A 14,980-nucleotide genomic window follows, 5' to 3' on the forward strand; every position below is an offset into this window, starting at 1 on the left:
CTTGTGGGGGTGCCACTCATGTATATCTGCTTCATCTGCATTTATAGCCATCTCATTTATACTGATCTACATAGAGGGGCAATTATTGAACCACAGTATATTGACGTGTGTAGTCCTACCTGGTCATTTACATATTAAAACACACTTTTATCTTATTATGAATTTGGTGACCTTTGTTTCTATTATATAGTACCATTAAGGCATTATATTGTACCATTAAGGCATTATGTTGATGGCTTGGAGATTGTATGGAAGTAGCTTACATGCTATCAATGATTTTTTTTATTGTTGTTAAACATATGTGACATAAAATTTGCCATTCTAAACCATTTTAAGTGTACAATTCAGTGGCATTATTTATATTCACAATGATTATAAAATATTTCTCATAATAAAGAGGAATTATAATGATCCAAGATTTTCTTCTGCTATAAAGGACTGTATTGGAACCATTGTCAATATCTGGGTAAGAACTCTAGATTAGATAATAGTTCATAGCAAAGTTAATTTCTTGATTTTACAATTTGCAAGGTGGTTCTCTAAAAGGATATCAGTGTTTTTAGGAAATACAAACTAAAATATTAGGGGGCAAAAGGGTATAGTGACTACAACTCTCTATATGTTATCAGAAGTGGAGAACCAGTGAGCAAGATCTTTTTCAAATCTGGGCAGAGGACTATGAGAACTGTCCTGCCCTAGCCCTTCATAAGGATCTGTTTAATAAGTAACCAGGACAGAATCTGTTATCAGAGTCTGAAAGTACACAAAAGGTCATGTCTAGGATTAACTATTATTAATATTTAAAATGGAACCTTGCACATGAGAATGGACTCCTGCTGGGGAATCTTCCCAGGCGACCACAGACCTGCACGGTCACAGTCCTGGCCTCCCTGTGCCCCCACCCAGCTCACTGACATCCCATCCCTAGTCCAATGCCAGAAACCCTTCACTTCAGGAGGCTGCAACCCTCTGGGGCCCCTTTGGCACCTGTCACTCTGCCTCACTACCTGTGCATGCTCTTTAGAACCATAAAGCTGTAATAACTGGGAGATTAGCAAGTCCAACCCACTTGAGGAACATTCGGGCACAAAGCCCCCGACACCCATGGGCTCCTCTGCTTCCCTCTGCCTCTCCTGACCTTGCCATGGAGACTGTTTGGGTGCCCCCTCCATGGGGACAACCTCCAATTCCTTCCAGAAAGGACCATCTCCTTTCCTGGGTGTGCACTGCACATCTCCTGCACTTGCCCATACATGGTAGTTCAGCGCACATTATAGTATATTCTTGTGTGTTTTTGTAAGAGGCTAATTATTTTGTCAGTAGAATTGTTATCTCCTTAGCCATATAGTGAACTCCTGTTGTTCAGGAATCTTTGCTATCCTAACACGGAGCTCCATAGTACAAAGTAAGTGCTGGGAAATGCTCACGTTGTATTAGAAGGCTCGTGCTGTCTAATCTAAGCAGCTGGATCACTTTCAACAACAGCTCAGCTCAACAGAAGAGCAGCAGTAAAGGTCAGCTTTTCTCTCACGGACGTTGAGACACCTGCGTGGACTGTAAACGTGAGATTATTTCATTAGTCACTGGTACACGAGGAGCAAAGGAGGTACTCTTTCTTCGTTTTATACACATGCTGATGAATCTTCAATTTCCTTTCTTCTTTCCTCAGTGATTGTCTCCGAAGAATGCAACTTTTTAAAAACTTTTAAGTTCTTTTAACACTTAATTTGTGACATCTGTTTTACAGGGGTGGTCTTAGACAAAATAGGTTAAGTTTAAGAAAAGTCAGAATAATATATTATGGCAAGTAATATGGAGATACCTCAAAGAACTAAAAGTAGAACTACCATTTGATCCAGCAATCCCACTGCTGAGTATTTACCCAGAGGAAAAAAAAGACATTTTATAAAAAAGATATCTGTGGCCGGGCGCTGTGGCTCACGCCTGTAATCCTAGCTCTTGGGAGGCCGAGGCGGGCGGATTGCTCAAGGTCAGGAGTTCAAAAACCAGCCTGAGCAAGAGCGAGACCCCGTCTCTACTATAAATAGAAAGAAATTAATTGGCCAACTGATATATATATATAAAATTAGCCGGGCATGGTGGCGCATGCCTGTAGTCCCAGCTACTCGGGTGGCTGAGGCAGAAGGATCACTCAAGCCCAGGAGTTTGAGGTTGCTGTGAGCTAGGCTGACGCCACGGCACTCACTCTAGCCTGGACAACAAAGTGAGACTCTGTCTCAAAAAAAAAAAAAAAAAAAAAAAAAAAAAAGATATCTGTACTCAAGTGTTTATAGCAGCACAATTCACATTTGTGAAGAAGATGTGGAAACAACCCAAGCTCTGATCAGTACATGAGTGGATTAATAAAATGTGGTATATGTATACCATGGAGTACTATTCAGCTATAAAAAAGGTGAAATAATACCTCTTGTATTACCCTGGATGGAGCTGGAGCCCATTCTTCTAAGTGAAGTATCATAAGAATGGAAAAGCAAACACCACATGCACTCACCATTAAATTGGTAATTGATCAACACTTATGTGCACATATGGAAGTAACATTCACTGAGGATTGGGTAGGGGGGAGGGAGAGGAGGAGATGGGTGAATTCACACCTAATCGGTGTGCGATGTCTGGGGGATGGGCATGCTTGCAGCTTTTACAAAGGCAACTTAAGTGACCAAAACATTTATACTTCTGTAATATTCTGATATGATAAAAAAAAATATATAAAAAATCCAAATTACTTTTGGTTCGTGTGCCAGATAATCAAATTAAAAATGAAAGTATAAGCCTGGATTGGCTCTGAGAAAGAATGAAAAGGTAATTGTGCAGTGGGAAAGGCAGGAGACCAGAGAAGCCTTCCTCTTCACTACTAAGTAGTTGTGTTACCTGAATGAGACATTTTGTTCTTTCTGTACCTCCATGTTTTCGTAGCCTTGATGAGAGGGTAGATTTACACTCCCCAGCCTCTTGTGACTTGAAAGTCTTCAAGCTCCTTCCCACCGCCCCCCGTTAAGACTTGCTAGAGAGACCCCAGAGGCTTCAAGATATCCGTATGGCTCCACCCCTTAAGCAGGGGTCCTCAACCTTTTTAAACAGGGGGCCAGTTCACTCAGACCATTGGAGGGCTGGACTATAGTTTACAAAAAACTATGAACAAATTCCTATGCACACTGCACATATCTTATTTTGAGGTAAAAAAACAAACAGGCAAACACACCCGCATGTGGCCCGCGGGCCGTAGCTTGAGGACGCCTGCGTAAAGGCTGTTGATGGTGTGCACACCCACACACTCTCTCGTCTTAGCACACTGGCCCCATCAGGCAACCTCTTGAAGCTAAAATGCCAGGAGACACTGAACTCACTGAGATTCTCAAAGCCACACAGATGAAGAGGGAGAGGACGGAAAGGTAGATCTGGAGTCGCTTCCCGCCAAACCTCTTCTTGAGATACTCCGGCATGGTCATCACCTGCAGGGGCAGACATCGACAGGGATTCACCTTCAGAGCCCCGCGCATCCAGATTGCTCAACATTCGCTGAGCACCTGTGAGCAGGTGAGCACTATGTGTGGCACATGGAATGCAGAGGTGGGGGAGGCATCGTCCCTGGGAGGGTGGCAATGCGGGAATGAATGCAGGCGTAGGAGTCAGGCGAACTTGGGGTCTCTTCCCAGTTCCAGTGTTTACTAGATGTGTGACCTCTAGCAAATGACAATGTCTCCAGGTCTCTGTTTTCTCATCTGTAAAATGGGGGTTCAATATGAAGGTACAGGTGAAGTACCTACAACATCAAATATCTAGTAGACACCAAAATTGTAATGGCACAATAAGCTGATAATTGAACAAGTTGATAATATACATTTGGGTGTGTATTTATTTAATTATCTTTATTGAAAGGAAGAGAATCGCATTAACCCTTTACTTAGAGAAAAACCCGTGAAGTTTGAGATCAACTTTGCGATGTATGGCATAAAAGGTGCAGCTTTCTGGTTTCTTCATAGCAGATTAAGCCATGATTTAGTCTCCCCCAGTATAAAAGGAGGTCAAATAAATATTTATATTATATTATCAAAAACAAGAAGGGGAACTCTTGGTGGACCAGAAACTGGGAGGAAACTCTGAAAGAAGGTAAGCCACATTTACGAACACACGCATGATTTCTGTGTCATGAGTTCTTGTACCAAAGACAGCATTTTTCAGCAGAGCTTATTCAAGTCTGGAACTAGAAGGGGCCCTGGATGAGCAAAGGGTGAATATATGGGGGCCTGCAAGGCACTAGCCAGGATTGCCCCCTCCGCGCCCTCATCCCAGGAATTGCCCCAGGATCTAGCACCCCATGTTCTAAGCACCAGCAGGAGAAGGAATGAACCAGGCTTAGAGAGACAGGGCAGTGCCTCCGTTGGTTGGCAACACCTGGGTTGAGGGACGCTGCCACGGTTATAGTATATCTTGTCCCTAATTAAGCAAAGAAGTGACAACTGTCAGAATGGCAAAAATTGGAATGAAGGAAAATGCCATGGGTGAGAACTCTCGCACTAATAGTGATCAGTCGACAGCTGTCTGCAGCCACTCTGAAGAGCAATCTGGCAGCACTTGGTGGATTCTTGTAGATGCAAGCCCAGACATCTAGGGGCAAGTGGTATTAGGGCAATGTTTTCTAAAAGGTGGCAATTGTAAGACTTTAACTCCCAACAGGGGACATTTGAAAATGGCGGGTGCTCCTGGTATCGAGTGGGTTGAGCCCAGGGTCCCGCCTAATGTCCTGTCCCGTGATGCCCAGACCAGCATCCACAACAAAGCACTCTCCGGCCCAAGGTGTCAGTAGTGCCAAGATTGAGGGACCCTGGACACTCTTGATTTTAACTGTAATTTTACCTGACCCCCAAATACCCCAAGTCCTTTCATGATTTTTCAGGTTCCTTATATTGTTTTCCCTAACCCTCCGTGATGCAGCTTTTCTACCTACGGAGATGACTCTTATCACTCAAGGCTCAAGTCAGGTCACCTCTGAGAAGCTTTTCGTGAAGCACAGGGGTGGCTCAGCGTCCGTGTTCCTGCACTGGCTGACTCTATCACAGTGGTCATTGTGCAGGGCCACCACTGATTCCTCGCCTGGCCGCAGCCACGTTCTACACTGGGAGCCCCTCTAGGCAGGGAACTTGATTTTTGTCTCCTGTGTATTTCTAGTAATAGGCCAGGTGAAGCCCAGGCACCCAGATTTCATGACTGAACAGAGAGAATGAGTGAATAAATGAAGGCCCGACACATTCCTCTGGAACACCTGAGGATACTCACCCCTGACTTGATGTAGATGGGGACAAAGATCCACCCTAGAACCAGTAGCAGCACTGAAGACTGCAAGAAAGAAAAAAAAAAAAAGTGAGTGTGACGTTAAAGAGGCTTGGCTTGTGGACCTTGTCATTGTATGACCTCTGAGTCTAAAAAAAAAAAAAAGTTTGCTTAGATACTGTCCCACTCAAACACCTGTAATTCCCGGACAACTGTGTGCTCCTTTTTCCTGTTTCTATGAATTGGAGGCAAAAGATGTCTGGTGAGAAATGGGCAGAAGATAAGAGATCTGAGCTCAGCTGGACCACCGGAACATCATACAATCTTTGTCAAAAGGAATTTTTCTTGAATGTTGGGAATACTAAACTTAGTGACAAAGCAATGAAAAAAAAATTTGGTGGTAGAAGAATATCCCCAGTGGCCCCCAAATCTTGCACATATATGAATAATAATAATAACAACATAATGTAACATGAATATGCAATGCCTAGAGAGTCTGCACAAACATCATTTGTGTTGCTCTCACGACAACCAGTAGAGGCAGATAAGATAAGCATGGTTACTCTTACCTCACCAAGGGGGAACCCGAGCTTCACAGAGATTAAGGAAGCCCAAGGTCACAGGCTAAAAGAGCAGTAGCTGCATTCTCTGTAGTCTGATAACCTCCCCCACGTGGGCCATAGGTCATTGTGTCCATGCCTCTGAAGGCTGGCTTCATTCTGGAGCGCATGGCACTTTCAGAACTCAACTCTGGCCATAGGACATAGCTGGAGGCTGGGTAATAGGCCAGGTGAAGCCCAGGCACCATTCTGCAGTCCCTGATACTACTAAAGTCAAAGCAGGGGCAAAATGTTCAGCAAGGGAGGGGCGCAGGCATTCGTGATGACTCGAGGTCACTTTCTGAGCCCATCCAGGGTTGGTCTGTTTAACCTTCTGCTACGATTCAACTTCCTTCCACACAAGCATCCTCTTCTGACCCATATGCACACACAGGCGCATGAAAGCACTACAAGGAGTAAGACGAAAGAACAGAACAAACTCAGGCAGCACAAGAAGTATCGACGGCACATTCACCAAGTGCTAGATGATGGGGTACGAGTGGAAGCATGACGTGGTCCCTGTCCTTAAGGAACAGAGGGTCCAATTAGGGGGGCATAGATTCTACTGCTGAAATGATAGTAGAGCAGTTAGGAACTCGATTGCAAACTCCGGCAGAGTCTACCTCCTATCGCCCCCATCACTCACCCCTTACCTCACTGTCACTGCCACGGTCAGGCCCCATTGGACAATTTCTCCTCCTCCTCCGGCATCAGCACCAGGGAGCTCCCTGACACGTGCCGAGCCCACACACCACCTATGGTGTCCGTCCCTCCAGTGAGCTTGGTCAGTCCTCCTGTGTGCTGCCCCCCTGTGCTTTCTACGCTGCAGTGAATGCAGGTCTGTCTCTCCCGCTGGAATGGAAGGTCCCCCCAAAAAGGAACCATTGCTTTAACATTTTAAAATTTCTTGGATCTACTTCAGGGCTGGACACACTGTGTAATAGCTCAGGGAGGAGAGGTAAAAGTGAGAATTAAGATGGTCAAGAAGATCAAATGACAGTAGGGATTGAATCATACAGAAATGACATTCCTGGGAGGAAATCTGCTTGAGACAACGCTTAGAGGTGAGTAGTGATGTGACTGGAATGGCCCAGGCAGAATGGGGGCCACGGAGGTGCTGAGCGCAGACAGGAATGGGCTAGGAGGGGGAAAACTGCAAATCAAACTGAAAGGAGCATCCTGCGTGGACTCCCAGAAAAACCTGGGATATGGGTTTGATTAAAATACATGCATGCTAGGTTTTGAATGTGGCCCCCAAAGTTCACGTGTTGGTAGCTTAATCCTCAGTGTTGAGAGGTGGCACGTTTAAGAGGTGATAAGGTCATGATGGCTCTGACTTCATGAATGGACTAAAGCCATTATCAAGGGAGTGGGTTTCTGATAAAAGAGTGAGTTCCACCTTCTTCTCCCTCTCTCCCCTCTTTCTTTCTCTACCTCTCTCACTGTCTATTCCTCTTCCCCCCCTCCACCATGGGATGACACAGTAAGAAGGGAAGGTCCTCACCAGATGCAGGCCCCTCAACCTTGGACTTCCCCGCCTCTAGAGCTATAAGAAATAAACCTCTGTTCTTTGTAAAATACCCAGTCTGTGGTATTTGGGTATAGCAGCATAAAACATAGTAAAGACTATGGGTTTGGTTGAAAGGATATGGTTTGATTTAAAGGGAAAAGCCTGGGATGTCACTTACGTGCCATTCAAATGTTACAGTGGCGATTCCCGAAGATGCTCCGGTCCCAGCCAGCCCCACGAAGTGGCCACTGCCGATGTTACTGGCGAAGAGAGAGGCACCCATCTGGAATGCAAGAGGATGTTCCAGGGTTGGAGTTAAAAGATCCAAATGAAACTTCTTGAAAGCAGATAGATGTTGAGATGTTTCAATCTCTACTCTTGAGAACAGGAGTCAGCAAGCTATGGCCCATGGGCTAAATCCAGCCTGTCACCAATTTTTGGTAAGGCCCATAAGCCAAGAATGTTTTTTTTTTAAACATTTCTGAGGGATTAAAAACATGGTTAAAAGTCTAAAGGATAATATTTTGTGAAATGTGAAATTGTGAACATGTGAAATCATATGAATCAAATTTCAGTGTCTGCATATTGTCTATGGCTGCTTTTGTCTTACAATGGCAGGATTGTGTGGTTGCAATAGACTATATGAGCCATAGTCCCCAAAATAATGACAACCTTGTCTTTTAAAGAAAAGCTCATTGACCTCTGCCTTAGGGAAACATTGTTCTATCTATCTAAATGTTTTGGTTTGAGCCTGTCCTTGGCCACATACTGCTAGACCTCCCATCAGTTCTTGCCCTTTTATCAGCTTCAGAGACCCGGAGGCTGAGTAGGAGGGAGTTCCTCTCTGTCCTCCCAGCCATGGGACCCTATTCTCATTCATCTCCCTTTCCAGCACATTGCCTGCTTTTTTTTTTTTTTTCCAGAGACAGAATCCTGCTCTGTTACCCAGGCTAGAATGCAGTGGCATCATTGTAGCGCACAGCAACCTCAAATTCCTGGGCTCAAGTGATCCTCCTGCCTCAGCCTCTTGAGTAGCTGGGACTACAGGCACAAGCCACCATCCCTGGCTAATTTTTCTATTTTTTGTAGACTATTTTTTCCAGACCAGCTCTGGCTGGTCTGGAACTCCTGGCCTCAAGAGATCCTCCTGCCCTGGCCTTCCAGAATGCTAGGATTATAGACATGAGCTGCCACGCCAGGCCTGCCTGCTATTCTTATGACTCAAAGGTCAAGAGAGATCTCTTGAGTGGCTGTGGATGAACACCAGTCCTGGCAGAACAGAACTGGGTGTAGAACCTGCAGTGCTGCTTCTGTTCCTACCTTTTTGACCTTTCTGTAAAATCAGCTTTTTCTATTCAGATATTTGGGGACAGAGGATGGGATCAAGCTGGTTTGTGGCTTTAGGATTGGTTGAGCCTTGAATGTTTCAAGAAAACAGACCTACGAGGGCAATGTCTGGTTGGGTGCCCCCAATGAAGCTTCATTTTGAGCTTGCAGTTGGTCTGCTTCAACCATCCCTGACCATCTCCACTTCCCTTTATATTATTTAGAACACGAGGCAACAGATCTGTGAAGGAAGCATTTACTGAGCACCCACTGTATATCCAACCTACTGCTGACACATTCCAGGTTCAGAGAGGAAGAGGCAGTCTCTGCTGCAGTGAGACTTTGGCTGAGGGGCAGGGAGAACACCCGGCAGGGAGAACACCCACTAGGCAAGAGTCAGAGACATCATCACCACTAGCACGATAACAGGGAACACCACCCACTACCGCTAATTGCATAGGACAGAAGGACTAGACACCCAGGGGGGCCTGGAGTGAGCTGGGAGACTCCGAAATGAGGAAGGGCTTGAGCCAGGCATTTAAGGAAGAGAGTGGTGACAGGAGACAATCCAGACCAGAGGGACAGACTGAACTCAGGACTGGGAACCACGGAGGAATGTGTGGGGATAGGGAGAAGCCAGGGAGACAGTTCTTGATGAGGAGCTGGGGAAAAGAACGTGAGATGGAGTTGAACTGAGGGTGTTCTTAATTGCCAGACTAATCCTGCTCTCATAACTAATGCAGGACAGAGCCTTGAGGTCAGGGATTTAGAAATAAAGAGCCACCGGAAAGGGGCAAGCAAGGTACATCAGAAATGATCACATCCCTAAGTGTTTTATCTTCACTCTTAAACACACACCCAGGAAATTTATCTCCAGGAAACTCTGGTCCACTTACCGGCCACCAAGCCACATCTCGGCCAGCCAGGAAGAAGCCTCCCACGGAGCCCCGGTTGGTCTTCAGCATTGCCTGAGCAGAAGGGAAAACAGGTGGGGGTCAAATCACAGCAGACCCACCCAAGACAGCCATGATGCTCTGGCCAAGGTGCTGACGGTGCAGGATGCTGAGGGTGCTGACTTTTCCTGCACTCCTACAGAGAGAAACGTTTTCCTGTATTCTGTAATATGGCATCCTTGTGGGACTGCAAATTAGTACAACCTCTATGGAAAACAGTATGGAGATTCTTCAAAGAACTAAAAGTAGACCTGCCATTCAACCCAGCAATCCCACTATTGGGTTTTTACCCAAAGGGAAAAAAACCCCAAAACTTTTCACCAAAAAGACACTTGCATGCCAACGTTTATTGCAGCACAATTCACAATTGCAAAGCTGTGGAATCAACCCAAGTGCTCATCAATTCATGAGTGGATTAGTAAAATGTGGCATATGTATACCATGGAGTACTACTCAGCCACAAAAAAGATGAATCAATACCTTTTGCAACAATCTGGATGGAACTGGAGACCATTCTCCTAAGTGAAGTGTCTCAAGAATGGAAACAAACACCACATGTACTCACTATTAAATTGTACCCACTATTAACCAGTGAGCACACATGTGCATAGAGGGAAGCAAAACTCTGTGGAAATCAACCAAGGGGGAGGAGAGAGGAGGAGAGGGGAAAAAACCCTACCTAAAAGTTACTATGAACACCATTTGGGTGATGGGCACACCTTTAGCTGGGACCCAAGCATTACAAAAGTCATACATGTAACCTAAGACATTTGTACCCCCTTAATATTTTGAAATTAAAAAAGGAGTTTAAAAATCACAGTTTCATAAAATCTGAATTGGAAAGAACTTGAGAAATCACATTCCTCAACTTCTGTCCTAATTGCCTTGTTTATTTTCATCTACTCAGTGCCAGAGGTGGCTAAACCCATGCTTGGAAGAAAATCTGTAGACTCAAACTCATCCCCAGAACTAAAGAATGGATTAAATGTCCTACTCACTAAGTTAGATAGTGAGCAAACGGCAAAAGAAAGTAAAAGAAATGAGCTAATAAAGTCTTTATTCATTATGCCAGGATGCTGGGGACACCAAACAGAGTTCAGCCTGAAAGTCCCAGTCCTGGCTGTGCTCACACAACGGGGTTGTTAGAATAACTTAGTGTGAGCACTATTTATGTCACCCACAAGAAAATGATTCTGATAGACAATGACATCTGTGAAAGCTCTTAATCTTGTCTCAGCTTTGTCACACCACACCTTTCCCTCCCTAATACGCCCTTCCCCCCAATCTTGTGCCCGCCCACCCTGCAAGCCCTCTGGTTTCCCACATACCCACAGCCCGACAACCATCACTGCCACAAAATAGATGACAATGACAGAGATGTCTGCAGGGTTTTGGAGGCGCTCTGACAGTGCAGGCGGCTCTGGGGTCCCAGCCACGGTGCTGGGGCTTAGCGTGCTGGCCATGGCTGCAGGTGGCGCTTTCCCCATCCTGGAGATGACCCCGTCTTTATATAAGCTCTGGGTTAATCATCAGCCTCAAGCAGGTGGGGCGAGATATCAGTGCCAGCTCCTTTGCTGGAGGACTTTAAACCTCTCCTCTGAAGCTCTGCCACCCCAGCCCTCCAGTGGTCAGTGTTGGCCTAGGTAGAGTGTGAGAATGAGGGGCGGGGGGCCAGGAAGGGGGTGTGTAGTGGAGGTGGGATGGGGATGGAGGGTGGGATGCTCACTGAGTGCAAAGACAGGGTCTTTAAGGAGATTTGACCAGGTGGAGAGAGGTGTAGGGAGAGACGTGTTTAACTTTTTGAGGAACTGTCAAACTGTTTTCCATGGCAGCTGCACCATTTTATGTTCCCTCCACGATGCGTAACAGTGCCAATTTCTCCACATCCTCCTCAAGACTTGTTATTTTTTGAATTATAGACATACTAGTAGGTGTCAAGTGGATATTACATTGAGGTTTTGATTTGCATTTCTAATATAGTGGCTAATAATGTTGAGCATTTTGCATGTGCTTGTGGCCGTTTGTGTATCTTCTTGAAGAGATGCATATTCAAGGCCTTTGCCCATTTTAAAATAATGTGGTGTTTTTGTTGTTGAAATGTAGGATTTCTTTATATATGCTGGATATTAATCCCTTATCAATATTTGATTTGAAAATGTTTGTCCCATTCTGTGGTTTGCCTTTTCACTCCCTGGATAGAGTCCTTTGATGCACAAAAGTTTTTAAGTTTGATAAAGTCCAATTTATTTTTTCTTTTGTTGACTGTGCTTTTAATGTCATAGTTAAGAAATGAGTGCCAAGCCCAATGTCATAAAGCTTGTCCCCTATATTTTCTTCTAAGAGTTTTATAGTTTTAGCTCTTATATTTAAATCTTTAAATTTTTTTTATTTCAGAATATTATGGGGTTACAAAATGTTTTGGCTACATAAATTGCTTTGGTACTGTTGAGTCAAAGTTATAAGTGTGTCTATCACCTAGATGGTGTGCATTGTACCTGTTAGGTATTAATTTACCCATTCCCTCCTCTTCCCTCCCATCTGCTGGATTTCTGATTAATGTTATTTCCATATGTGCACATAAGTGTTGATCGATTAATTCTAACTTAATGTTGAGTACATGTGGTATTTGTTTTTCCATTCTTCTGATACTTTGCTTAGAAGAATGGTCTCCAATTCCTTCCGGTTAGTACAAGAGGTATTAGTTCACTATTTTTTTGTGGCTGAGTAGTACTCCATGACATACATATACCACATTTTCTTAACCCACTCATGTATTGATGGGCACTTGGGTTGTTTCCACATCTTTGCAATTGTGAATTGTGCTGCTATAAACATTCAGGTGCAGATGTCTTTCTGATAGAAAGTCTTTTTTTTCCCTTTGGATAAATACCCAATAGTGGGCTTCTGGATCAAATGGTAGTTCTACTTTTAGTTCTTTGAGATTTCTCCATACTACTTTCCATAATGGTTGTATTAGTTTGTAGTCCCATCAGCAGTGTATGAGTGTTTCTATCTCTCTACATCCATGCCAGCATTTGTTGTTTTGGGACTTTTTGATAAAAGCCATTCTCACCAGAGTTAAATGATGTCTCATTGTGGTTCTGATTTGCATTTTCCTGATGATTAGAGACATTGGGCATTTTTTCATGTTTATTGGACATTATCTTCTTTGGAAAACTTTCTGTTCATGTCTTTTGCCCACTTTTTAATGGGATTGTTTGATTTTTTCTTGCTGATTTGCTTGAGTTCTCTATAGATTCTGGTTATCAGCCCTTTTTTTGGATGTGTAGCATATGAATATTTTCTCCCATTCTGTAGGCTGTCTATTCACTGTATTGATTGTTTCCTTGGCTGTGCAGAAGCTTTTTAATTTGGTCAATTTCCATTTATTTATTTTTGTTGTTACTGTGATTGCTTTAGGGGTCTTCTTCATAAATTATTTGCCCAGGCGGATGTCTATAAGAGTTTTTCCAACATTTTCTTCTAGAATTACATTTAGATCTTTGATCCATTTTGAGTTAATTTTTGTATATAGTGTTAGGTAATGTTTCAACTTCATTCTTTTGCATGTGGATATCCAGTTTTCCCAGTGTTGAAATAATACACAAACAACTTAGTGTCCATCAGCAGATGCATGGATAAAGAAAATGTGATGTATACATGCAATAGGATATTATTCCTTAAAAAAAGCAGGAAATTCTGAAACATGTGGCAATGTGGATGAACTTTGAGGACAGTATGCCAAGTTCTTTCCTCCTTGAATGGTCTGGCATCCTACAGAAAACCATATGACCATATATGCAAGGGTTTATTTCTGGACTCTTTATTCTATTCCATTTGTCTACATTTTTGTCCTTAAAAATTATCATACTGATTTGATTACTGTAGCTTTGAAGAAATCAAGAAGTGTGAGTCTTCCAACTTTGGTCTTCTTTTTCAAGATTGTTTTGGCTATTCAGAGTCCCTTCAGATTCTGTATGAATTTTAGGATGGGTTTTTCTATTTCTGCAAAAAAACAAAAACAAAAACAAAAACAAATCACTGTTGGGATTTTGATAGGTATTGCATTAAATGTATAGATCACTTTGGGTAGTACAGTATTGTCTTCTTAACAATATTAAGTCTTCCAATCCATAAACATGTGGTGTCTTTCCATTTATTTATGTCTTCCTTAATTTCCTTTAGCAATGTTTTGTAGTTTTCAGTTTACAAATACTTCCTATCCTTAGTTAGCTAGTTCCTGTATTTTATCTTCTTTGATGCTAATGTTATATGAATTTTTTTTACTTTTTCTTATGAATTGTTCATTACTTGTGTATAGAAATACAACTGAGTTTTGCATATTGAATTTGTATACGGCAACTTTGATGAATTCCTTTATTAGAGCTAACTTTTTGGCAGGTGTAGAAATTTAAAATTTATGCATATAAGATCATGTCATCTGTGAATAGAGATAATTTTACTTCTTCTTTTCCAATCAGGATGCAATTTAATTATTTCTATTTCTTACCTAATTATTCTGGCTAGGACTTCCAATACTGTTGAATAGAGGCAGTGGGTTAATTTCCAAAAATATATAAGAAACTCCTACTACTCATTAGCAACCACACTCCCCAATAACCCAATTAAATATGAGCTAAAGACTTGAGCAGACATTTCTCCAAAGGACATACAAATGGCCAACAGGTATATGAAAAAATGTTCAACACCACTATTCATCAGGGAAAATGCAAATCAAAACCACTATGAAATATTGCCTCATACCTGGCAGAATGGCTAATAACAAAAAAACAAAAGACTACAAGAATTAGCAAAGATGTGGAGAAACTGGAATCCTTATATACTGTTGATGAGAATGAAAAATGTTGCAGCTGCTATGTAGAACAGTATGGAGCTTACTCAAAAAGTTAAAAATAAAACAATACTATATGATCAAATAGCAATTTCATTTCTGGGTATTTATCCAAAAGAATTGAAATTAGCATCTCAAAGAAGTGTATGCACTCCCATGTTCATAAGTAATATTCACAGTAGCTAAGACACAGAAACAACTTAATGTCAATCAGCAGATGCACGGATAAAGAAAATGTGGTATGTACCTACAATGAAGTATTATTATTCTGTTAACAAGCAGGAAATTCTGCCATATGTGACAACATGGATGAATCTTGGGGACATTGTGCTAAGTGAAATAAGCCAGTCACAGAAGGACAAATATTGCATAATTCCACTTACATGAGGTATCTAAAATGGTCAAATACATAGAATCAATGAATGAAATGGCAGTTGCCAGGGACAGT

At 42.8% G+C, this 14,980-nt stretch overlaps 1 protein-coding gene across 2 annotated transcripts in view; it reads right to left on the bottom strand.

The window, feature by feature from the left end:
- SLC5A4 (solute carrier family 5 member 4) overlaps nucleotides 1-11,159 on the bottom strand; it is a 46,251-nt gene extending 35,092 nt beyond the window's left edge. Inside the window, exons 1-5 of one of the 2 annotated variants that reach the window (XM_012764039.3) lie at nucleotides 11,009-11,159; nucleotides 9,624-9,695; nucleotides 7,580-7,684; nucleotides 5,299-5,358; nucleotides 3,369-3,473 (exon numbers count right to left, since the gene is read on the bottom strand). In XM_012764039.3, coding sequence (XP_012619493.2) covers nucleotides 3,369-3,473; nucleotides 5,299-5,358; nucleotides 7,580-7,684; nucleotides 9,624-9,695; nucleotides 11,009-11,143 — 477 coding nt within the window. In that variant the 5' untranslated portion in view covers nucleotides 11,144-11,159. The remainder of the gene's footprint in view (nucleotides 1-3,368; nucleotides 3,474-5,298; nucleotides 5,359-7,579; nucleotides 7,685-9,623; nucleotides 9,696-11,008) is intronic. The other variant, XM_075996843.1, reaches the window with a different exon arrangement.
- Nucleotides 11,160-14,980: the final 3,821 nt, after the last annotated feature.

This window comes from Microcebus murinus, chromosome 22 (assembly GCF_040939455.1).
Source record: "Microcebus murinus isolate Inina chromosome 22, M.murinus_Inina_mat1.0, whole genome shotgun sequence".
Lineage (NCBI taxonomy): Eukaryota > Metazoa > Chordata > Mammalia > Primates > Cheirogaleidae > Microcebus > Microcebus murinus.